General features: G+C 50.1%; 3 protein-coding genes across 8 annotated transcripts; 2 read left to right on the top strand and 1 right to left on the bottom strand.

Moving 5' to 3' along the window:
- Nucleotides 1-8: 8 nt before the first annotated feature.
- On the top strand, nucleotides 9-3,149 carry SLC39A2 (solute carrier family 39 member 2). The gene is made up of 3 exons (XM_045823152.1): nucleotides 9-1,491; nucleotides 1,724-1,774; nucleotides 2,213-3,149. The coding sequence occupies exons 1-3, from the start codon at nucleotides 1,429-1,431 to the stop codon at nucleotides 2,843-2,845; spliced, it is 747 nt and encodes a 248-aa protein (XP_045679108.1). The 5' UTR covers nucleotides 9-1,428; the 3' UTR covers nucleotides 2,846-3,149.
- Nucleotides 3,150-6,696: 3,547 nt separating this feature from the next.
- NDRG2 (NDRG family member 2) lies at nucleotides 6,697-15,425 on the bottom strand. Of its 6 annotated transcripts, none has more exons than XM_045822454.1 (17): nucleotides 15,339-15,425; nucleotides 13,696-13,762; nucleotides 12,889-12,969; nucleotides 12,512-12,553; nucleotides 12,003-12,108; nucleotides 11,639-11,759; nucleotides 11,384-11,446; nucleotides 10,412-10,472; nucleotides 10,100-10,186; nucleotides 9,848-9,904; nucleotides 9,569-9,672; nucleotides 9,041-9,085; nucleotides 8,696-8,747; nucleotides 8,403-8,450; nucleotides 8,109-8,144; nucleotides 7,924-7,975; nucleotides 6,697-7,690 (listed from the first exon to the last, which is right to left on the bottom strand). In XM_045822454.1, the coding sequence occupies exons 3-17, from the start codon at nucleotides 12,961-12,963 to the stop codon at nucleotides 7,524-7,526; spliced, it is 1,116 nt and encodes a 371-aa protein (XP_045678410.1). In that variant the 5' UTR covers nucleotides 12,964-12,969; nucleotides 13,696-13,762; nucleotides 15,339-15,425; the 3' UTR covers nucleotides 6,697-7,523. The 6 variants fall into 6 exon arrangements, with proteins under 6 accessions (XP_045678410.1, XP_045678409.1, XP_045678412.1 ...); XM_045822453.1 differs by lacking the exon at nucleotides 15,339-15,425 and adding an exon at nucleotides 14,694-14,795; XM_045822456.1 differs by lacking the exons at nucleotides 12,512-12,553; nucleotides 15,339-15,425 and adding an exon at nucleotides 14,694-14,795.
- A 5,938-nt stretch (nucleotides 15,426-21,363) lies between these two features.
- On the top strand, nucleotides 21,364-22,892 carry TPPP2 (tubulin polymerization promoting protein family member 2). The gene is made up of 3 exons (XM_045823362.1): nucleotides 21,364-21,536; nucleotides 21,781-21,934; nucleotides 22,704-22,892. The coding sequence occupies exons 1-3, from the start codon at nucleotides 21,364-21,366 to the stop codon at nucleotides 22,890-22,892; spliced, it is 516 nt and encodes a 171-aa protein (XP_045679318.1).
- The last annotated feature ends 196 nt before the right edge of the window (nucleotides 22,893-23,088 follow it).

Here is a 23,088-nt window from a genome sequence, read left to right as displayed (position 1 = left end):
CTGGAGAAAACTGCCCCCAGCACTGAGAACTGGCTCAACGGGTCTCAAGGTTCTTAGGCCACCTGCATAGGGGACCAGCAGCTGCTTAACCTCCGGTTTTTCTCCCTCCGTCCATATCTTTCATCTGTTTCAGGGTTCATCAGCTCCCCCAGAACTTGCCTCGTGAGTTTTCCTCAAGAGTTGATCCCTTCGGGACTGTATCTTCTGTCTCCACCCCTGTATGGCCAGGCAGCTTTGCCTTCAGTTTGCTTGGTCCATTTCTGTTTTCCCCCAGGCCTTGCTGTTTCAGAGCTAAAGCAGCTTCCATTGTATTAAAACTCAGTCTCTCTCCCACAATACGCATCAGGAAATAGGCACAATCAGAAGTGGTAACAGAATCAATGTTGTCAAACTAGAAATCTCAACGCCCCACTAGACATTTCCATGTCTGGAGCTATTTTTCAGGGGTTACAGGAAAGGGGAGTCCCTCATGACTAATTCCCAGAATGGCAGCAGCACACTCAGCCCTACCTGCTTCCTACCCCCAGGAGGCCCCAAATCCCCTCTGAAAGGGTATGGTTCAGGTGTCAGCATAGCCACCTACAAGACCGGGGTGGGGTAGAGAGGGTATGGAAGGTTTAGATCAGATGTCCTGAGTGAAGCAGGACCAGATTATCCCCAACACAAAATAGCTGGGAAGTAGCTACCATAGACAGTCCCGTTTTGAATTAGGCCAGCCCCAGGCATGAACAAAGACAGTCCACAGCCCTGGATTAGTCATGGAACTGAAGAGAAGACAGCACAAGGGCTGTGCCTGGCTGGGAGTCTGGAGTTTCCAGTTTGGTGTGAGGCAGGGGAGGGGCCTCCACACAGGGGGCGTGCAGGAGGCTGGGGCAGGGCCCCAGTCAGCTATGCAAGGCTGCGTAAGCAGAGGCAGCACCAAACAGGACCCAACAGCCTCCTGAAACTTGGGGAGTGGACACCGCGGCTTTGACCACCCAAGGCACCACTCCTGTTCTAAAGCTTGTAACTCCATTTGTCATCTGAGGCCTCTGCTTAGCCTGTACCCCAAGGATGGAACTACTAATAGGAGTAAAAATTGGCTGCCTATTTGCCCTGCTGGCTCTCACTCTCGTCTGTGGCCTTATTCCCATCTGCTTCAAATGGTTCCAGATTGAGGCAGCCACAGGTATAGCCCTCTTGCATCTTTGGCCCCATAACCTAAGTCTGACTTCAACCCTGTCACCCTATCCTGACACCTTGCTCTGATTCTCTTGCCACCCCAAGCTTGGATGTTGGGTGCTGCCTCTTGCTCTTTAGTCGCCTGTGTCCATCTCAGTGACTCATTGCCTGCTGCATTGTCACTCTTGCTTTTCATTAGGTCATCACCGCCAGGTCCTCAGCCTCCTGGGCTGCATTTCTGCTGGTGTTTTCCTGGGCGCGGGGCTCATGCACATGACTGCTGAGGCCCTGGAGGGAATTGAATCGGAGATCCAGAAGTTCATGATGCAGGTGAGCAGCTGAGTAGCAGGGCTGAGAGGCCAGAATGATGAGAGAACCAAGGGGAGAAGGGGAAAGTGATGGAGCCAAGGACACGGGTGGCCTGGTAGGAAAGATGACAGCTCTTGTGTTCTGTGGAATGACGAAGACAGGTCACACTGAGCTTTAAGGAAAGCAGTGGAGCTGGAGGACAGGAAGCTGAGCTGCTCCATCCCCCATCTAATTTCTGCTTTTCTCTCCCTAGAACAGGACAGAGAGTGAGGGTTATTCCTCTGGTGATGCTAATTCAGCTTATGTAAGTAGTTCCCACACCCAACCTGGAGGGTGAGGAGAACCAGAGACTCCTCATACCCAGGCCCTTTTGAGGCAAGGATGTGAGGAATACCAGGAGTCCCTCTGCTCCTCACCTCAATAACTAGGGAATGGAGGAGCCAACCCAATCTTTTTGGGTTTATGGAACCCCAGACAAACCTCTTGCTTCACTCTTTCCTTCTTTCCCTGGTCCCTTAGACGTGCTCCCTATCGCATTCCCGTATTTCAGATCTGCTGACACTGTGTCCCTTGGTCCCTCTGGTATTCTTGTTGCATGTCCATATCTCCTTGGGACTTTATCCCCCCTCCCACTTTTTAATGTTCTAGTCCCACTTTTCCATTCTCTCCAGTCTCCCATCCCATCTCTACCCACTGCACTGCACTCCTTCCCCCGACCCACAGCCCCTCTCTCTGTTCCCAGACAGACTATCCCTACGGAGAGCTCGTCATCTCCCTGGGTTTCTTCCTCATCTTCCTTTTGGAGTCGCTGGCATTGCAGGGCTGTCGTGGAGCCGATGGAGGATCAAAAGTGCAGGAGGAGGAGATGGGTGGGGCTCGTGTCCTTGGACTCCACAGTCACGGACCTCCACCCTCACCCTCGAGGAGTCCCTTTCGAGCCCTCGTCCTCCTGCTCTCACTCTCCTTCCACTCAGTGTTTGAAGGCCTGGCCGTGGGACTGCAGACAACAGTAGCAGCCACCGTGCAGCTCTGTCTTGCTGTCCTGGCTCACAAGGGACTCATAGTGTTTGGGGTAGGACTGCGGCTGGTGCAGAGAGGCACTGGATCACGATGGGCTGTTTTCTCCATACTGTCATTTGCTCTCATGTCCCCCCTGGGCCTCGCCCTGGGGCTGGCTGTGGTTGGACGGGATGCTGAAGGGGGCCGAGGCTTAGCCCAGGCTGTGTTAGAGGGTGTGGCAGCTGGCACCTTCTTATATGTCACCTTCCTAGAAATTCTGCCCCGGGAGCTAGCTGGTCCTGAGGGCCCTCTGCTCAAGTGGGGCTGTGTAGCTGCTGGCTTTGCCTTCATGGCCTTCATTGCTTTGTGGGCCTGAGAGATTCCTGACTTTCCCGCAGACCCATCTAGAAGGGTGTCCCCACCACCAGCAGACACCCCCAGATGGCTTTGGCCCTCAGACATTTCTTTGCTGAGACTAAGCAGCATTCACTAGGCATCATCCGCATGAACTGGATCCCAGGTTTTCCTCATGAGATGCCTCTGCTCATCCAGTACTGGGAACAGGATGTGTATGTTTGGCTGAGTGCTTATTATCTGGGGAATTGGTACAAAGACCACCACTCCAAATTTGACTCTTGTTCCATTTTTGCTGCTATGTGTAATAAAATGTCCATTTTCCCCTCCCCCTTCAACCATGCTATGCTTCATTCCTCCAGGTTACCTAAGAGCTGCCCCGTGTAATGGGAAGGGTGAGTCTCCTCCTCTGGAATCAGGGCCCCCAGCCACTCTGTCATTTGCAGCCATGCCCCACAGACACGGCAGCATTGCTGAAATTCCAACCGCAGCTCTCACCTTGCCTACTGGTGCTGAGGTTCTGAGCCAGAGTTCCCAGCATTTAGAGAACAGGTGTAAAAACAAAGCGTGGGGATCTAGATTTTTTCCTACACTAGCCACACCCACTCCACTCCCAGTACCTATTATCAGCCACCCACATGTCCTGCAGACTCTCAAGATCAAGCTCCATGGAGCCTCCTTCCATCTGGTTTCTGTTTTTCACACTGAGCTCTGTGTGGCCTTGGGTACATGTTCTTTGAGCCTCTGTCTTCCTCCATCTGCTTTGTGCTGCGGGATTAAGAAGCAGTGTGTTTGGAAAGGGAGAAAGGCGCCAGAGAGATTCCAAGGGCAGTTACTTGGCTCTGTGACCTGCAAGGTAGTTTTCCTTGGGCCTGCCCTACCTGCCACTGTGCCTCTGGCCCCTCCCCCCAGACCATTTGTCTTTCAGGTGAGTAACCCTACAATGTGTTGCTTCTCATAAAAACTGCACAAGTACAAAAACCGGATATCTCAAATTGAGGAGGAGTGGGACGACTGCTGCCCAGCCCCTGGCCCGTGGGATGGAGGAACGTCTCAGACTCGGAGGAGAGACAGACAGGGAAGGTGTGTCCTGTGAGCTCAGGCACGCTCACCCATGTGCCCTTTTGTGTTCACTCAGTGTAGCAGCCCAAGTGGCCTCAACACGGGCAAGGTCTCCTGAGTTACACTCTCATCTCATTTCGTTTCTGTCTTCTGTCCATCCCATTCCCCTCCCCACAAATTAAGATGTGTAAACCTCTTCACCAGCCCAGCTTACACAGCCAGGGGTCAGTGAAAAGCCAAGCTAAAGGCAAAACCAAACTAAAACCTCTGACACAGGAAATAATTTCCCTGAAGCACCATCCTGTTCTGCTTCCCTTCACTGTTAAGCACACTCACACGTAAAACACTCAGAACAGGGCCTAGGATGTTGTCGTAATAATAGTTTCCGCACTGAGCACCCGCCATGTGCCAGGCACTCTGCTGTCGCTCCCACATGCATTGTCTCCCCTTCCCAATCCTGCCAGGTAGATGTTATGCCCATTGTGAGTCCAGGGAAATTACTCCAAAGTTAAATAACTTGATCACATAACTAACTGAGCTTCAAACCTATGCTTCTGTGATGCTAAGAAAAGCTCAATGTATAGATTCTCCTCTCCTTTCTGTCTTTACCTTCCCTACCTTTACTTTACTGGTACCTCCTGTCAGGTATATTAGTGTCTCTGGAGAAAGCAGAAAGCACGTTGAATAATTGAGGCAAGTTTAGTACAGGGACTGTGTAGAAGGTATGGGCAGGGTTGGGACAGAGCAACAAGTGCTGGTGCAACACCCTGGGGCTGAGTAACAGTGATGCTGGTACCCAGGCTGGAGAGAAGGAGCCCCAGGAGCTAGCTGGTTACAGAAACTCCAGAGAGCCATCCACTGAGAGCTGCAGCCTTTGGTAGAGGAGCACAGCCAGCCTGCAGCAGCTGGGCAAGAAGTGCTCTAAAGCTTCACATCCATCCCGCCTGCCACAGTTTCACTGTTTGGGTACCTTCAGAGAATTGCGCTTTAACATCTCTTGATAAGTTCCACAGTTTTCAAGCTGACACCTCAAGGCTCTCATCACTGTATTCTTCTGTTTTATTCTCCTTCCCATTGACTCTCTCTTAGCCATCTTGCACTAATGCCCCTAAAGTCAGGGAAATGCATTCCTTGAGAATGAGAGGAAGGGAGAAACAGGAGTCCTAAGCTGAAGCAAAAATGAAAAGTAGAGAGTTTGTGGTTCAGCTTCTGTGAAGTCACCCCTCCTCTTCTCTGAGCCTCTGAGCTCTGATCTTGAGAATGGGCAGGAGCTGCAATTGTGGTTGTCAGGCCCTCCCTATCTCCCTGAAGTAGAATCGCCAAGAACAATGGGAGACTGAGGAAGGGAACTGGGAACTGGGGAAAGTTAGGAAGAACCATGCCAACCACAGGGGGGCACTGCGTCCCCATGGACTCGCCTGCAATGTCTGGGACCAAGAAGTAGAGAGGTCAGTCAAGGACAGCAAACCCCTCTCCCTTGCTCCCAGCAGAGAGCATCTCTCCCTCTTCCTAACTCTTGGGTTTTGTGTACAGAGACACCTACAGCAGAGACACACATGGTCACCCATTTCACACTGTCCCCATGGCAGCCACATTCACACCCACCCACATAGGTTCACAGGAATGAGCTTTTCTCCTTCTGAAGATTATTCTGCTAACACAACAGTGTTATCTATGCAGTTTAATGTGCTGAGAAGACCCATCTTCCCTTCTTCCATAATGCCCAGCAGCAGCTATCGGCAGTCGTGGCTGATGCTGTTTGGAGTTCTCTGCCTTTTCTTCGTGTTTTGTTTACCTAGAAGCTAGCTGGGCCAATGATTCCAATTTTGCCACATTAAGCACCTGCTACCTGCCCTATGTGTGGTCACCCAATGCCCTCACCCCTTCTGAACCTGGCCTGCCGCATTTAAAATAGACTTGGTCCTATGAGAGTGATGAAATGCTCAAGAACCAAGAGCATGTTCCATGCCCTGCTTCCACGTCAGCACATCAGCACTAGACGTCAGGCTGCATTAGTCGTCAGCTCAGTTTCAGAGGAGACGTATAATTGCCTGTGGGTTTCTATAATCTGGCAAATGACCGTGTAACATTCCATCCACAGTATTCTGGCCAATGGTACTATAAACTGCCTTCTCCTTTTCCCTTCTTGTGCCTCAAGAGCCCAAGAATCAGCCTGCAATGGCCACAATATCTGAAGTTTTCTTCATGATTATTGTTGATACTTGTTGAGAGCCTTCTCAGAGAACCATACACATAGTCTAATTAACTCCCAGATTCTTGGATTGGTATGGGAGGAGGAATTCCTGAGGGGAAGCCCTGGTTGCTGTGGCTCACCTGAAGGAGCCTTCAGACTGGGATCCACTGGAGACCCAACAAGCCCTCTAGAAACTGCATGAGGCGTGGCCTGCTGATTTATTGAACCACCTAAAATGGAATCTAGGTGACCTCCCAGAGGATCCTGCACAAAGGTGGTCAAAAGATGTCCTTGGACACTTCAGTCAGCTTTCTGTCCTTCCTTCTTTAAGATCATATTGGTGACATCTCTGAAATCCTATGGTGCTTCTCAGTAACTGATATGGAAGTCTTCTAGGTAGCGCCTCTCACAAGACATGAAGATACTATCGATATCAAGGACAATACCATTCTACTGAACATGGCCAATGACTATGAAGTCACATTTTGTGAAATGTCTGTGCTATACTAGCCCCTCCCGTGGTTATGTCACTAGGAGAAGAGACTGAGAGCTGGGCCCGGAGAAGGTAGGAAAGGGGCAGGATGCAGGCACACCGAGACAAAGAATAAAAACGGTGCTCAGATTCCTCTACAGTTTATTGTTACAGCAGAAGCTGTGGGAGACAGAAGAGCACCCTCCACCCATAACACACTCTGGTCAGAGCCCCAGGTAGCCCTTCCCACCCGTATGCCAAGCCCCAAGCAGCCTTGCCCCAGCTTGGCCCCCTCCACCCCCCCACTCTAGACACACACTGTCTAGACAGCTACCAAAGTTAGTGCAGCCAATGGCCCCAGGCCCCTTCCCATTGCCCCAGCTCCAATACTTCCCTCAAACCTGTTCATTGCCTACCACCTCCCAGTCCAACTTCCATTCACACCCTGGATATTTCTATCACATCCTGAGGACTACTAACCCACCAGCAAGCCTCCCTGACACATTCATTTAGGCCCATATCCTTCAGAAATCTGAAGGGTTAATGAGAAGCCATATCCACTTTGGTGAATGGAGACCCAGCACCAAGTCCCTTACCCTCGCAACGGGATGAGTAGGGACAATCTGGGGTAGGCACCATGGACAACTACAACAACCCTTATCCCTCATCTATGGACACCTAGATTAAGGAGAGGAGATTCATCCCCTCTCCACCTTAACACCAGAATGAGGGAGGGGATAGCTCTCATTGAGGGCTCTGGGTCCCTAAGAGATATTAGGACAGCTCTCCCAGGAGCTGAGGGGAATCACAAGTTAGAGGTCAAGGTTAGGGTAGCAATCAAAGATCAAGGTCATATTTCCACATGATCTGCCCATCTTCCCTTGCTCACTCTGGCCCAATGCCCTATCCACCTCCCAGGTTAGTGCTGGGGGAGGTGGGGGCTGGGTCCCACACCAGGGCAACATGGGCCATTCAACAGGAGACCTCCATGGTGTGCCCTGGGGGCCCTGAAGGGAGAGTCCCAGACTCGCTGCTCTGTGATAGGGTTCGAGAGCGAGACCGGCTGCCATCAATAGATGCTGCACTGGTCAGGGAGGCTGTGCGAGACCGAGATAGGCGAGTCATGCAGGATGAGGCCACTGTGGAGACAGGAGGATATGCAGGCAGTCAGAGAGGAGGTGGAGAAAAGAGGCTGGCAACTCAAGTGGGGTGCAAGAGTTACAAATGGGGCTGGGGGGTGGTCCGTGAGCTCTATTTGACAGATAGTAGTAAGTCCAGGAATTAGCCTAAAATGGTTTCTCCCCTTACTGACCATCCCTCATCCTTGCAGCAATCCCTTGTCCTCATGATAGCCTCTGACCCCCATACTCACTGTAGCCCATGCCCTGCAGGAAGTACTTGAAGGCCTCTGTCAGCTTGCCTGGCTGGGGAAGTAAGACGAGAGGGAGACAATGAGGAGCCCAAGGCTGTGTGGCAGGATGGGGATGGAATGTATGGCAAAAGGTATATAGTTCAGTAACACTAATATCCCATCCCCAGATGGCAGCGGGGCCTCACCTGAGTCAGCTGGGGCTGACCTCCAGAGTCGGCCATCTATTCAAAAGAAAGCCCCCCAGAAAAATGATACACACGTGAATAAAGTGAGCCAGCCAGGAGGTAGAAAAGGGTAACTCCTCTCTGCTTCCCCACACAGGCCCTTAGGGTTTTTAATTACTTGTTTGTTTTATTTCATCTACCCCACTTGTTCCCAAGCAGGACCCTGGAGGCCTAGAAGCTGAATCTAGGATTCAGAATCTATGGTTCTGGACACAGGGCCAGGAATCAGGCACGGCATGGAGCAGGGTTACTGACCTTGAGGAAAGAGGTCTGGGTGGGGTCCAGTTTTGAATTACATTCCACCTGCAGCAAATAGAAGGCTGAATGAGTGACATCACATTCCCTGTAGCCCCTCTTATCCAAGGGACCCAGGGACCCAGTCCCCAGTTCCATTCTTATCAACCCCTACCCATTTCCTTCTTAAAAGGAATCTGTACCATACTTGCTCTCTATGTCCCAAAAGGAGCTTGCCTCCTGGCAAGAGACCCCTCTAACCAACACCCTAGGACTCCAACCCTTTCTCAGCGAGCCCCCAATTCCCTACTGACCACTGCATCTTCATGGGGTGCTTGGTCTCCTACCACCAGCATCACAGGGCACCTAGAGGCACAGTGTCAGGGAGGAGGTGGTGAGCCCCTGGCACTCACTCACCCACCTCTTCCCAGAAAGCAGCTGGAAAATGTTGGACTCCAAAGAAGAAACAGCTTTCTGAATCCCACCAACCCCACCAAGAGGATTTAAACATGGAAGACCTAGAGGGCAGTAATTTGCTAAATGGGATGGGATGGAAGGTAACAAGAAAATTCCCTGGCAAAAGACCCTCCTCCTAAAGGATATAAGCACCAAGGGAAGATTCAGGGAAAGAGACAAAGCTGTATCTCTTAAAGTCTTACTTGAGGGTGATATCACCTCCACGCTCAAAGTTCAGGTCTCGGCGGCTAGAGAGGGGTTAAAAAAGGAGTAGGAATTTCAGACAGGAATACCATCCATCCAGATATAAGGTATGTCTCCTATAAGGAAGCTGTCTTTCTCCCAATAACTATAGTCAAATATTGGTGATTGAAAGTGGGAACCAAAGGGGAAGGTGGTAGGCAGGCCTCAAGCACAATCCCTACAGCCACTGTGCCCCCAGGTCCCTGGTCAGAGGGTAGTGAATGAGGAGGAAAGGCACAAGGACAGATCATCATCTTACTTCTGGGAATCCAACATTTCAAAAGAAGTCAACAGGAGAAAGGGGGACAGACAGCCTGCCCACTGGGTCCATGTTGCAGCTGCCCCAGCGGCACACCAAGTCCTGCCCTCCTTGCACACGGTACACACTCTGGACTTCCCTCACCTCTCTGCCTCCCCCAACCCCAGTCACTGCCTCTAAATTACTTTCATATGCATGCAGGGACACGCACACAAACACTGCCACTCACTTGTTATAGCTGTTCCAATACAGTTCAATGTTGTCCAGGTTGGGTGCATGTGTAATGATGTTTCTATACTTTTGTATCAATTCGGAATTTCCAGACAGCTCTTCCTGAAGGAAAGAAAAGGGAGAAAGGTTAGGGTTAGGAAGAGAAGCCAACAGTTACTAGATGCAGAATGGCAAGCTTTCTTCCCTTCCCAGTTCCTGTCCTAGCTAAGGAAGTCACCCCAAGCATTCAAGCCCCTGCTGGTCCTCTCTTTCTCCTCTATCTTCCACAACCACTTACCTGGCTGAAGAGATGTCCAAGTATCATCTCCGAAATGGAAGAGGTGAGGCCTGTTAGCTATGAGGAAAGAGCAGGTGAGAGAGCTCAGAACATTGCGGGAAGGAGACCTAGGCAAGTGACAGAGCTGCTTTCCTGCTCTATGTACCCCTCCTTGAAGGTCACAAGCCAATCAGTTATACTGGTAGAGCCTCACCAGACCCATGCTAGGGTCGAGTCCCCACCCTAGATCTCAGTTCACAGACCCCTTCAAACCTTGTGCGCTGCCCAGTCCATCCAACCCTTGGCATTGGGATCGATGTTGATGAGGACAAGACCCTCAACTGTGTCTTGGTGGTTAAGCTGAAGGGCAGCAGAAAGAAGGGAAATCAGAGGCAGGACATGCCCTTATCTCTTCCCCACTAAGTTCTAGTCACTCTTAGGCTCCCATGGGACCTCCCTCCCCCACCCTCAGACCCATGTCCTCCTGCCAAATACACACTAGCAAACAATACCCTCTTAATCAGCCTTCCATGGGCCTTGGACCTGCCATTCCCTCACTGGGGCGGGGGTGGGGTTAATTCTTACAGCATATCGAGACAAGATGTAGGCTCCAGCTCCAACACCAATTCCAATTATTGTGGAGAAACTGTGAAAAGAAGATATATGTCTACTTGGTGTACAAAACTTTGGATCGCTAAACTCCTTACCCTTCTTCCTAAGGCCATGGGCACAAAAGACAGAAGGGACCTGCCAAGAAGCTAAAAACTGACACTGGTAGTCAGTGTAGGTCCCTGAAGTCTTTGCCCAGCTCCCTCTTGAAGAGCTAGTATCTAGAAAAGAAACACCCATCCACCAAACAGCCAGACACTATTTTCTTAGGCAGCTCTTTGTCCATTCTCAATTTTCAGAAGCTCGTTCAACTTGTTCTCTTTTAATTCCTACTTCCTCTACAGGAACTGAGGAGGAGGAAATTTGAAGCAAGATGTTAAAAAAACAAAACAAAAAACCAGCTTCAGTGAACAGCAAGAGTGGGTTTAAAGAGAGACAAAGATGTGCACCAGAGCTGTTTGGGGGCCTTGGTGTCCATGAAGAGCCAAGACAAGGACATAGCCCAGGAGTGCATACCAAGGAGGCCTCACCTGGCTTTCTCCTCCAACTCTTCCTTACACACAGAGCTCCCAGTTCCCAGATGTGTATACAGAGGAGGGGGAGTGGGAGGAACAGAGGAACAGAGACAGGTCTATCTGGTTCCTCAGGGATTATGTCACCCCCTCCTCTTCCTATCTAGCTTTCTGATCCCTCCTCAGCCTGAGGCAGGGCCTCACACAGCCCCTTCCCTTTTCTTTCCTCCATCCGTTAGGGCTACTCAACTGGCTCACGTCAGTTTTCCAAACCCACCCCTCCCCCTCAACAATCAGGCTGGGAACAGGGAGGAAAAAAGGATATATCTACACCAGAAACCAAAACTCATCCAGGAACCATGGTGGACATAGGAGTTCTAATGGCCCTTGTACTTGAAAGAGAAATCTGGTTTGGAGGGATCCCCAGGCTTCTCACTTTAAGTACTGCAGGATGCAAGGGATCATGTCCGCAAGCTGGTCCAGAGATGGGTACTGATATCTGGGGAAGAGGGGAATATTAAGGAAAATACCAACCTGCCCCAATGGCCCCCACATCCCCCACCTCAGGGTGTCCTACTCATCCTTTCCTAGAATCACCACTGTCCTCCCTTTCCTCCTCCCCTGGTTCAATCTCCCCCACACCTGCCATATGCCTCACAATCTGATGATGAGGGAGGGAGCTAATTCTCACCCCAGAGGGAACACAGGAGCCCCCTCTTCCATCCCAGGGGCATCCACATGAACCCGCACGAAGTTCTGAATGATTTCCTGCATATCCCCGAATTGAAACAGCGGCTGGAAGCAAGATTTATCTAAAGAGAATTCCCATCACCCAAACAATAGAATCAGACAGGGAAGAGTGTCCCCAAGTGAAAACCCACCCTCTTTCATGCCACAGTCAGAGTAGGAGAGAACGTCTTGACACATCACATGGCTCCATTCCTGCCCACGAGGACCCTTCCCCTTTACACTGTGGTTTTACATGCCACAGGGACCCCCACCCTCCACCCCAACTCTTCCCAGAAAGGAGTGAAAGGAGAAGTGAAGGTCCTTACAGTTGAGTCCCACATCATGGTAGGTGAGTATCGCTGGGCGTTTGGGTTTGGGGGTGCCATAGACAGTAAAAGTGACAGAGCCATAAGGTGTCTCCACAGAGTGAGTCTGCAGGAAAACAGGTCATCATCAGGTAGGAGTTAGGCTGAGAGGAAAAGAAGCAGAAGAAGGACCTCCGCAAAGGCCAGGAGTTAAATGGGGGAGGTTCAGATAGAGGAGAAGGAAACAAAGTATTACAAATACAATCAGAAAAAATTTAATTTAGGTAAATTAAATTTATAGTGGAGATGATTTTGAGGGTAGAAAAGAATAATGAAAGATTGGAGAGCACCAAGAAAACCTGAGAAGGGAGAAGGGAAGGAAAAGGCAGAGATGGGGATGGGCAAGGACTGGAATAGAAGGAAAAGGAGCAGAGGAGAGCCAGGTAGGAGGTCCTCTTTTACCATGGGGTGGGGGGCTGGGGGGGATGCCCCTTCTCGCCTCCCACCCCCTGACTGCCCCAAGCTGTTACCTGTCCCCGGTCCAGGAGGATTCGGGCAGCTAACTCAGCCTCCTGGAGAGAGACACACAGACAGACCCACACAGAGACACACAGCCACGTAGAGTGGAGAGACAGATGGAAAGACAGACACAGATAAAGAGAGGTAGGTTAAGAGATGAAAGACGGAAAGAAATGACAAAAAGAGACATGGAGAGGATTAAGATTAGTATAGTGACATGACAAAAGCCTGGACTCCCAACTGGGGTATATGTGGAGAGAAACATGGGGAGAAATAGAGAAAGTAGGAGTGTGGATTAGAATGAGACTATAATTTGGAAAGGCAGGACATGAGGGGGATGCTTGGATATCTAGAATTTGGGCCTGGGAGTCAGAGGGTCTCTAATAACCTTGGCCACCTCAGGTGTCTGCCCCGGCAACAGCGGTTTCTCCTCGGTGATCTGCACCTCCTGCAGCTCCGCCATGGTGGCCTGGCAGGGTGAGGAAACACCACGACTGGGGAGGTTGCCTCCACACCCCCACATCTCCTCGAATACCTTCTTCCTCCCTCAGAACAGGGTAATGCAAGGTGCAGGGGGCCCCTGGAGCTTAAGATGACTAGGACACAGACAGCCTTTCCTGCCCCAGCTCCATGTCCACGCCAGTGGGGGGAAGGTTATATATAAGGAACCAGGACAGCACTTCTCTTCACTGGCCATCCCCATTGCCCCCCTCAACACCCACACCTCCATACCCAACTCCCCTATCCTGGATGGAAATACCAGGGTGAGGCAGCCCTGCAGCTCAGGTTTCCCAGGCTATATTTAGGGACCACCCACACTCCCAGTTAGGTAGTCGGTGAAGCTAGTGGCTTAGTGACTGGGTACTCCAAAGACACTAAGGGACAGGTAGAAAGAGTTCACAACTGACTGTGACCTTCAACTAAAGCCCCAATGTCAGCAGCTAAAAAGGAAAGGGGCTAAAAATGACCTGAGTAACATGGCCAAGAGGGGGAGGGGGGAAACAAGAAAAGGGGGACAAGGGACATCTGTATCCAATTGACCCAATGTCTCCCTTGCTCCCAAGGTTCTCCCTCCCTCCCTCCCTACTGTATATAAATGAGCATACATTCAATATTAGTGGGGCTAGTGTGGAGCAAAGCACTCCTGTAGACCTGCACAGTAAAAAGCCTGCAGCCTGGGGGTGGGGTCACTTACTGGGCTCCTATTGGCTGGATGCAGTGGGGTTAGGGGTCAGGGTTCTCAGTACTCCTGGCTCTGGGGTCTGAGAAAACAAGGCAATGAGGTGAATGACATGGGCGAGAGGCAGACCCTGGTCTTTTAGGGACATAAAACCTCAGCCAAGACCTAGATTACCTGGGTCACCAACCCTCCCTAACCTGTACCCCGGAGTCCAGTGAACATGTCTTCTCTAGGTTTCAACCTCAGTCAATACCGGTTGGAGGGGCCAGCAGGGCAAACAGAGAGCAAGTATTAGTCCAGGCTAGGGGGGAGGAGACAGGGAAGTGCTGATGTGGAGGAAAGAGCGCTGCATGGCTCAGAACCTCCGTATTCTAGTCCCGGCTCTGCCGCTACTGGTGTGACCTTGGCCCAATCAGTACTACTGGCCTCAATTTCCTATTTGCAAACTAGAAGTGGGGACTAAGGGATCCCCAAGATTTTTGACAGCTCTCGAATGATATGAGGGTAGCAGAGCATGACTGTTTCCTTCCGCCATTAAAAAAAAATATATAAAAAAACTTAAAAAGCCTCGTGCCTTTGCTTCTCTCCTCCATCCAGCCCCGGTGTGGGTCCCGTGAGTGGAAAAAGGCGAGGAGGGTGATCCCACAATCTCCTCCCAGCCTCCCCCGACGGACGACCCAAAAGGGCCGAGCGCCAGCTGGAAGGATGGGATTGACCGGGCCCAGCACCCGGGACCTGTTCCTCCGAGTCCCTACGCTGCCCGAACTCGTGGGAAACGATACCCTCTTGAGGAGGGCACAGAACGCCCTGGATCCTGGACACAACCTCGCGCACGTCCCAAACACGCCCCGCCGCTCGCCGAGCCCACCGCCTTTGTGCACAGCAGCCCAGCACTGCCCCTCTTGAGGACCCCTTCCCGATGCAAACGGTTGGTTCCAGGGAGAGCTCTAGCCTCCCACCGACCCGCAGGCCCCAGCCAGGCCCTCCGGCCCCTCGCCTACCCCTCCCCCTACCTGCTGCCGCTGCAGCCGCTTCCACCTTCACTTGCCTTTGACTCTGCAGCCCGCTTGGGCTCAGGCTCCCCACAGACCCGCCCCCGGCCCGCCCCAGCCCGCCCACGGGCCGACAACTCCCCGCAGATCCGCCCCAGACCCCCAGTAAACACGCCCCCCCTTACCCCGCCCCAAGCTGTTTGCTGCTAGGGAAGGGCAGTTCAGGGGGCCAAAGGGGAAGTCTAAGGAAAGCAAAGGTGCTTCCGTGCTTCGTTCGCGCTCCCTACAATAGCCCCCCCACGGGTGAGGGCGGTTGTGGGGTGTGTGGGGATCCTTTAGTCCTGCAGGGGATCCCCACTCCAGCCCACAACACCGCCCTCACCCGTGACATGGATTTGCCTAGCGCACTGTGGCTCTGTCTTTCACCCTTAGACTCAGTGGTGGGGGTGGGTAGGGGAGATGAACCCAGGGTGCTGACACCCCACGATTTCGATTCCGCCCGCCATGAAAAAGAGCCTGGTTCAGGAAGGAGGAGGTGGGCGGGGACCACCGCTGAAGAGGCAGGGGTCTCGCCCGTTGGGAGGGGCAGGTGTGCCGGCACCGACTGAGGGAGGGGGCGTCGAGGGCGCTGAGGTTCCAACTCCGGGGCGCCTAGGGTCCTGGTACCTCCTCTCTCTGCTGCGTCCGTTGCCTGCTGTCCGGCTGCTCCCTGAGAAGTTGGAAAACAAGACTGGAGGGGGGGGGATGCGGGGGCCACTATAAATAGAGGGAGATCGCAGGAGGGTGGGGGAAGAGGATGGCCCAACGGGGACTCCCAGGTCAAGGCCCTAAGGAGGGGTGGAGGAGGGGCTAGGGACCCCCCAGGGGCTCTGACTCTTGGGTAAACAAGCGCGGAGGCGGAGTTAACTCTGCGAGGGTGGAGTGGGGGCTTGGGGAGGACGCAGTGTCCCCGGCTGGGGCCCAAGAGACCCTGTGGCTTCGGTGCTAACCCCTCCTAGTCCGGCGCAGAGAAGGGTGAGACCAGCTCGGTCTGGCTGAACCGCAATGCCCAGGCGACGGTTTCTCAGGGACCGCTGCTTCTCCCTCAGGGCTTGGGTGGTTTTGCTGTTCTAGACTCCTCACTTGCCCAGGCTTCCCCACACTTAGATGCACCCTCCCAGGCCTCCTAAGAGGAAGGCAACCCGTCTTGAGATAGTTATGTGGCTAAGGAAATTCAAAGGTGTCTTAGGAAAAAGGAAACCTGATTGAATTTCTTCCCACCTGCCTCTCTGTTAGCGCCCCTCCTCCCAGGGTCCCCACCCCATCCTTTCCTCCAGCTTGGCTCCTGAGTTGCCATTTCGGGGGCTGGGCACCAGGCCAGTTGGGAACAATAACCAATGGAACTGAAGCTGCCAACTGCAACACCAGCATAGACTGCTGCCCCAGGACCCCCAAATTGCCCTACCCCCTCTTGCCTGGGAACTACCCCCCACAACCCCCCTCACCACCCACAACACCCCTCCCACCCAAGGACCATCAATGCCCCTTTCATCCCGACTTGGCAGGGTTTATTGGAAAAAAAGAGGGGCCAAGAGGGCGGAGGTGACCCAGAGGAGGAGAGCTGGTCAGAATAAAACCCAGCTTTCAACAACCCAAAATCGAAAGGATCCCCCTACACTCAACTAGTTGAAGCACCCAAGTTTTCCTCTATTCCCTTCCTCCACTCGCTTCAGAACTATATCCCCAGAAACTGGCACAGAAGCTGGGCACTCTGGCTCCCTGCCTAGTCCCCTGTCCCCTCTGGATGTCAGTTTAACGCTCTCCTGGACAAGGAAAACCTGCTGGAATTAGGATCATACGCAAAGATGCATACGGCAGGATAGGGATCTCACCAGCCCTCCTACGAATGGGGGAGAAAGAAAGTCTGAATATGAACTTGTGCTTGCTGCCTTCTTTTATGTGTCTAAAGTAGTCTTACTTGGAGTGGGGGAGGGAAGGACCTGGAGGTTCCAGCATCTAAATCGGTCTCTAGGTCGGGATGACTCAGGGGGAACTTGATAAGGGGCCTAGCAGGAGTGTGGAGGGTGGGGCAGGAGGTGGGAAATTTCCACTGGGAGCCCGTTTACTTCCTAGGCCTAGGGGTCTCAGCCTGCTACAGACAAAAATGACGCTGCTTCTGCCCTAATATAGGGTTCCTCTCTGTCGGGGCAGGTCCCAGCCCATCCTTGGTGTAAGTGGCCCAACAAGGATAACTACTCTAACTTCCTTCTCTTGGGCCAGAACAGCTTCAAACTGAACATCAACGAAGTAACCCTTTTAAGTACCTGCTTTGTGCAGTCACTGTGTAGATGGAATTCAAAGTGTGAAGTCTAGTCATAACACTCTCTAGAAGTCTATGATGGAATAGCTGAGAGAAGGTATAAAAATAGAAGAAGTTTTTTTTAATATAAAATTGTTTAAACAATAAGTCCTATGGCAATAGTTTCCCATCCTTCTCCAGTGGGAGGTCAGAGATGTCCATTCCCACATGATGGGTGTAGTATCCCGATGGAGACAAACCATGAATTCAGCAGTACTTTCAAGTTTGTACGGTATTCTGATCATCACAGCATCTATGTATATAGCAATACCTACATGTGTAAAGCCTATTATTTATCCAGTTGATAATAAATCTGTGTACATACAGACTCTGGGGGCCTTTGCAATAATTCAGAAATCCTCACCCCAGGAGGCTGTAGGTCAGCAGGTTAGGAAATACTGTCTTTGTACAATACAAAGGAGGAAAAGGGTTTTGTTCCTAGGGTGAAGCACCCTATGAGGAGTGCAACCATGAAGTATTTGGTAGGAGAGAGGAGCATTCAACCAAGAAGGAGGGAGCATGGGAGAAAGTTTGAGGGCAGAAATTCACACATTATTTCAAAGAATGGAATAATGGCTACCTTTTACAAGAAACTTCTCATATATTATCCCCCTATGCTGTAGGGTATGTATTGCTGTCCTTATTGTACAGAAGAGGAAACTGAAGCTCAGAGATGTCTAGTGATTTGCCCAAGGCCAACCAGCTAGTAAATGATATATCTAAGACTTAAATGCTCACCCAGGTTCATTCTACTCTCTAAAGATATGCTTTTTCCACTATGAGATAGCGTCCCCTCAAGCATATAGTGATTAGGCCAGATGAAGAATAATGCTGATGAGAGGTGGGTGACTTTTGGTAGGGTAGATTGGGGATGAGTATGAATGTCCTTGAATGACAGGCAAAGCAGTTTGGCACTAAAGCTCCATAGAATGTTCTTGAGCAGGAGTAATGGATAAAAAATAGTTTTGTGAAAATTAATCTGATGGGGGGTGGATAATAGTGATGAATTATGGGGTAGATGGGGGTAAAGCATTCAATCTAGGAAAGTGATCATTTAGAAGCCAAAGTATGGCTATGTAGCTCAGTGGGTTAGAGTACCCTCCTGATACACCAATGTTTCGGGTTCGATCCCTGGTCAGAGCACATACAAGAATCAACTAATGAATAAGTAAATAAGTAGAAAAACAAATTAATGTTTCTTTCTCTCTCCCCCTCCCCCTTTCTCCCCCTCTCCCATCCTCTCTCTAAAATCTATTTTAAAATAAATAAAAACAAAAAAGAAGCCAGGGTACTCAACTAGATATGAGATGGAAAGGACTTCAAGAAGTGTGACAGTAGACTTCTGGCTAAGATAGAGGCATAGGTAGACACACTATGCCTCCTCACACAACCAAAAGAAGGACAACAACAAATTTTAAAACAAAGAACAACCAGAACTGATAGAAAATCGAACTGTATAGAAGCTGGACAACCAAGGAGTTAAAGAAGAAACATTCATCCAGACTAGTAGGATGGGCGGAGATGGGCAGCCAGGCAGGTAGAACTCACAGCAAGGCAGCAGCTGGAGGACTGGGGTGGGCAAGGCTGCAGCTGGCAGACCTGACAAGGCAGCAGATTGTGGACTGGACAGGTCCCACATTCGCATGCAGATAAACCAGGAGGAACAACTGGGGAGCAAGACAGACCACCCAGAGTTACAGTGCAAGGAAATAATGCCTCAAACCTCTGATTGAAAACATCTTTGGGGGTTGAGGCTGCAGGGGGAGAAACTCCCAGCCTCACAGGAGAGTTTGTTGTAGAGACCCACAGGGTCTTAGAACATACACAGGCCCATCCACCCTGGAATCAGCACCAGAACGGCCCAATTTGCTTGCAGGTAGTGGGGGAAGTGACTGAAAATCAGCAGAGAGTGGAGCAAGCAGCATTGTTTCTTCTCGGACCCCTTCCCCACATTCAGCACCACAACACAGCCAAGGGGGTTGCACCACCCTGGCAAATACCTAAGGCTCTGCCTCTTATATGTAACAGGTGGGCTGAGACAAAAAAAAAAAAATGGGCCAAATGAAAGAACATATCAAAGCTCCAGAGAAATACAACTAAGCGACGAAGAGATAGCCAACCTATCAAATGCACAGTTCAAAACACTGGTGATCAGGATGCTCACAGAATTGGTTGAATATGGTCACAAATTAGATGAGAAAATGAAGGCTATGAAAAATGAAATAAAGGAAAATGCACAGGAAACCAATAATGACAGGAAGGAAATCAGGACTCAAGCCAATGGTGTGGACCACAAGGAAGAAAGAAACATTCAACCAGAACAGAATAAAGAAACAAGAATTCAAAAAAAATGAGGAGAGGCTTAGGAACCTCCAGGACATCTTTAAACGTCCCAACATCTGAATCATAGGGGTACCAGAAGGAGAAGAGGAAGACCAAGAAATTAAAAACTTATTTGAACAAATAATGAAGGAGAACTTCCCCAATCTGGCAAAGGAAATAGACTTCTAGGAAGTCCAGGAAGCTCAGAGAGTCCCAGAGAAGTTGGACCCAAGGAAGCACACATCAAGGCACATCATAATTACATTACTCAAGATTAAAGATAAGGAGAGAATCTTAAAAGCAGCAAGAGAAAAGGAGACAGTTACCTACAAAGGAGTGTCCATAAGACTGTCAGCTGATTTCTCAAAAGACATCTTGCAGTCAAGAAGGGACTGGAAAGAAATATTCCAAGTCATGAAAGGCAAGGACCTACATCCAAAATTACTCTATCCAGCAAAGTTTTCATTTAGAATGGAAGGGCAGATAAAGTGCTTCTCAGATAAGGTCGAGTTAAAGTAGTTCATCATCACCAAGCCCTTATTGTATGAAATGTTAAAGGGACTTATCTAAGAAAAAGAAGATAAAAACTATGAACAGTAAAATGACAACAAACTCACAGTTAGTAACAACCACACCAAGACCAAAAACTAAAACAAACTAAGCAAACAACTAGAACAGGAACAAAAATCACAGAAACGGAGATCACGTGGAGGGTTATCAGCAGGAGAGTGGAAGGGGGAGGGGGGGAAATGTACCAAGAATAAGTAGCATAAATGGTAGGTAGAAAATAGGGGAAGGTTAAGAATAGTATAGGAAATGTAGAAGCCAAAGAACTTATTCGTATGACCCATGGACATGAACTAAAGGGAGGGAATGTGTGGGTGGAAGGGGGTGTGCAGGGTGGAGGGGAATAAAAGGGGGGGATGGGACAACTGTAATAGAATAATCAATAAAATATATTTTAAAAAAATTTTAAATGCATGAGAGTAACAAAAATGGAAAGGAATAGATACATAAAACAAGGAAAAAACACTTATAGGAATTGGTAACTGATTAGACAGGAAGGGGAAGGAAATCACCAACCTAGTTGCTCTTGTTAGGATTCCTGAAGTTCATCCATCTATATGGTTTCTAGATAAAGAAAAGGCCATAGAGGAACCCCTGAAGAATATTCCTGACTGCAAGGAAACTTACCTGAAAATTTTTCAGAGTCAGAGATTCACCCTCACTCTGATCTATTTCACCCTGGCCGACCCAGATCTGTTACACTCCAAGACCATTTCCATGTTGAGCCCCAACACACCATTTAAAGTTCCTACTGAGGCTAGTCTGCTAAAGCCAATGAGATCTTCCAAGCTGGCCTGGACCTGGAAACCAAAAAGAAGAGCAATGTCAGACTTATGGTGACTTGTCTTTATTAACCCTTTCCCCGGGCCCTCTTCAGCTTCTGTTGAGGGTCAGAGTAATTTTTTTTTTCCATAAGGCAATTTGATCAGGACTGAGAGGACTAAGTCAGGTTGGGTTGGGATGATGAGGGGAATTTGATCACCTGGAGAGATCAGAAGGTTGGCAATTTGTTCAATGAAACATGCAAGGTAGTGAAACCAAAAGACACCTCCCCCAAAGACTAGGATTATAGCTAGGGCTAGAGGTGATGTCATAAAATCTACTGAGGTCATAAAAGCTTCCCTCTCTTCCCCTGCCTGTCTCCTCACTGCCATATATACACACACTTACATACAAAGCCTGGGAAGGGTCAGACACCATCTGGCCACTCAGGTACCAAAAGTGGGGGGACATGGTTGGGGGTGGTGATTTCTCAGAATGTAGGATCCACACTAGTTTCCCTAGTGCTGGGAACAGTAGGTGGAAAGAAGGGAGAGAGGAACAGGGAGGAGAGTTTTTCTTTCCGCTGTTGCTGATTCAGATTTTATCTTAACTCCCATCCTTTTTACTCCTCAGTCCTCCCTTCCTTTCCTCCCTCACCCCTCAGCCTCCTCCTCTACTATCCTCCCCAGCCTCCAGGTGATCATGGCATCAGAAGCAGAAAAAACATTCCAGCGGTTTGCTGTCTTCGGAGAATCATCAAGCAGCGGCACTGAAATGAACAACAAGAATTTCTCCAAGCTGTGCAAAGACTGTGGTGTCATGGATGGCAAGACAGTCACCTCCACTGATGTGGACATCGTGTTCAGTAAAGTCAAGTAAGGAACCAAAGATGAGAGTAGGGGTCGTGAGTAGAACAAACAAGATAGTGAGACGTGGAAGGGTTTATGTGATAGAGCACTTGTAATGGGTCTACTGAGTACCTACTGGGTACCTGGCACTGTCTATTTATTCTCTGTCCTCAAGACATTCAGTGGCCAAGTATGAGTAAAGGGAGGGTTGGCCCTTGGTAGGTAATGAATTCATGTTTCAGAATTCCTGAAATTCTGTCTGACTAACCAGGGCCAAGAATGCCCGAACCATCACTTTTCAGCAGTTCCAGGAAGCAATGAAGGAACTGGGCCAGAAGCGGTTCAAAAGTAAGAACCCAGATGAAGCCCTGGAGAATGTTTTCAAACTCATAGAAGGCAAGGATCCAGCTACCACTGGTGTTACTGTGAGTGACATTCTTTATCCCTAACACTTGACCCTACTTCCCTAAATTCTACTGCTTCTTCTCCTCTTCCACCCTCCACTGACCCTAATGCCTGCCAACACAGGTACTGTAGGGATACTACAGAACTCCTCTGGGGCACTCTTGGTATTGAAACAGACTTCAGAGACCACCTGGCCATTTCAGAGGCAAGGAAATCTGTGCCCAGAGAGAGGAAGTGACTTGCCCAAGGTCCATAGCTATTTTCATAGCAAAATCTAGACTCATTCTCAAGTGTCCAGTATCTGAGCCAGGCAACTAGAGCCTGGTGGACACAGTGCAGAGGACTTGGTACATGATCCCTAGTCTTCTTCCTGCTCTTATATAAGGTCTGATCTCTGACTTTCTTCCTCTTATCCCTCTCTGTTCCCTATTTGTCCCCTCTCTACTAAAAGTTCTTTCTACTATGGTAGGTTTCAAATAGGACCCACCCAGTAGGAAGAAATTTGCATATGAAATCTGGGATTGAAGTCCCCTGGCCATAGCATCATCAAAATGACTCCTCTGGAAGCAGAAAAATCCACACACAGTCCACTCACTCCCATACACTAGACTCCTCTTCCCTCACTGGTGGATGGCTCTTGCCACAGTTACTGCCCACAGCCACATCTGGGTTCAGGGAAAACAGCACCATGCCACAGGTAGAGCAAGAATCAAAGGCCATCTTTAGAAAAGGGGTAAAACTCTGGAGGGGGAAGGAGAGGGATCAGACCCATCATCCTCTGGATTGCAGAAAGCAACAACTGTGGGCGGGGTGAGCCGGCTGACAGACACCAGCAAGTACACTGGCACCCACAAGGAGCGATTTGATGAGAGTGGCAAGGGCAAAGGCATCGCAGGACGGGAAGACATGACCGACAACTCCGGCTATGTGAGTGCCTACAAGGGTGCTGGCACCTATGATAAGAAGTTTAGCAAATAAGGAATAGCCTCATCTTAGCCTGCCAGCCATCAACCCTGCATCTTTAACACCATGGAGTTTGGGGAACAATAAACATCTGTGTGTGCAGCAGCTAAGGAGCTCTGTCTTCAACCAGGGTAAGGTATGGGTGGGCTCATGGGTGTAGAGAGAGAGGAGAGAAGAGAAAGTCCAAGATGTCAGAATTTCCAGCTTTCCA

This window comes from Phyllostomus hastatus, unplaced genomic scaffold, assembly GCF_019186645.2.
Source record: "Phyllostomus hastatus isolate PE091 unplaced genomic scaffold, TTU_PhHast_1.1 phas_scaffold_501, whole genome shotgun sequence".
Classification (NCBI taxonomy): Eukaryota; Metazoa; Chordata; class Mammalia; order Chiroptera; family Phyllostomidae; genus Phyllostomus; species Phyllostomus hastatus.
The sequence above is the reverse complement of the archived record's forward strand: the minus strand, read 5'-3'. Positions and strand labels throughout refer to the sequence as shown.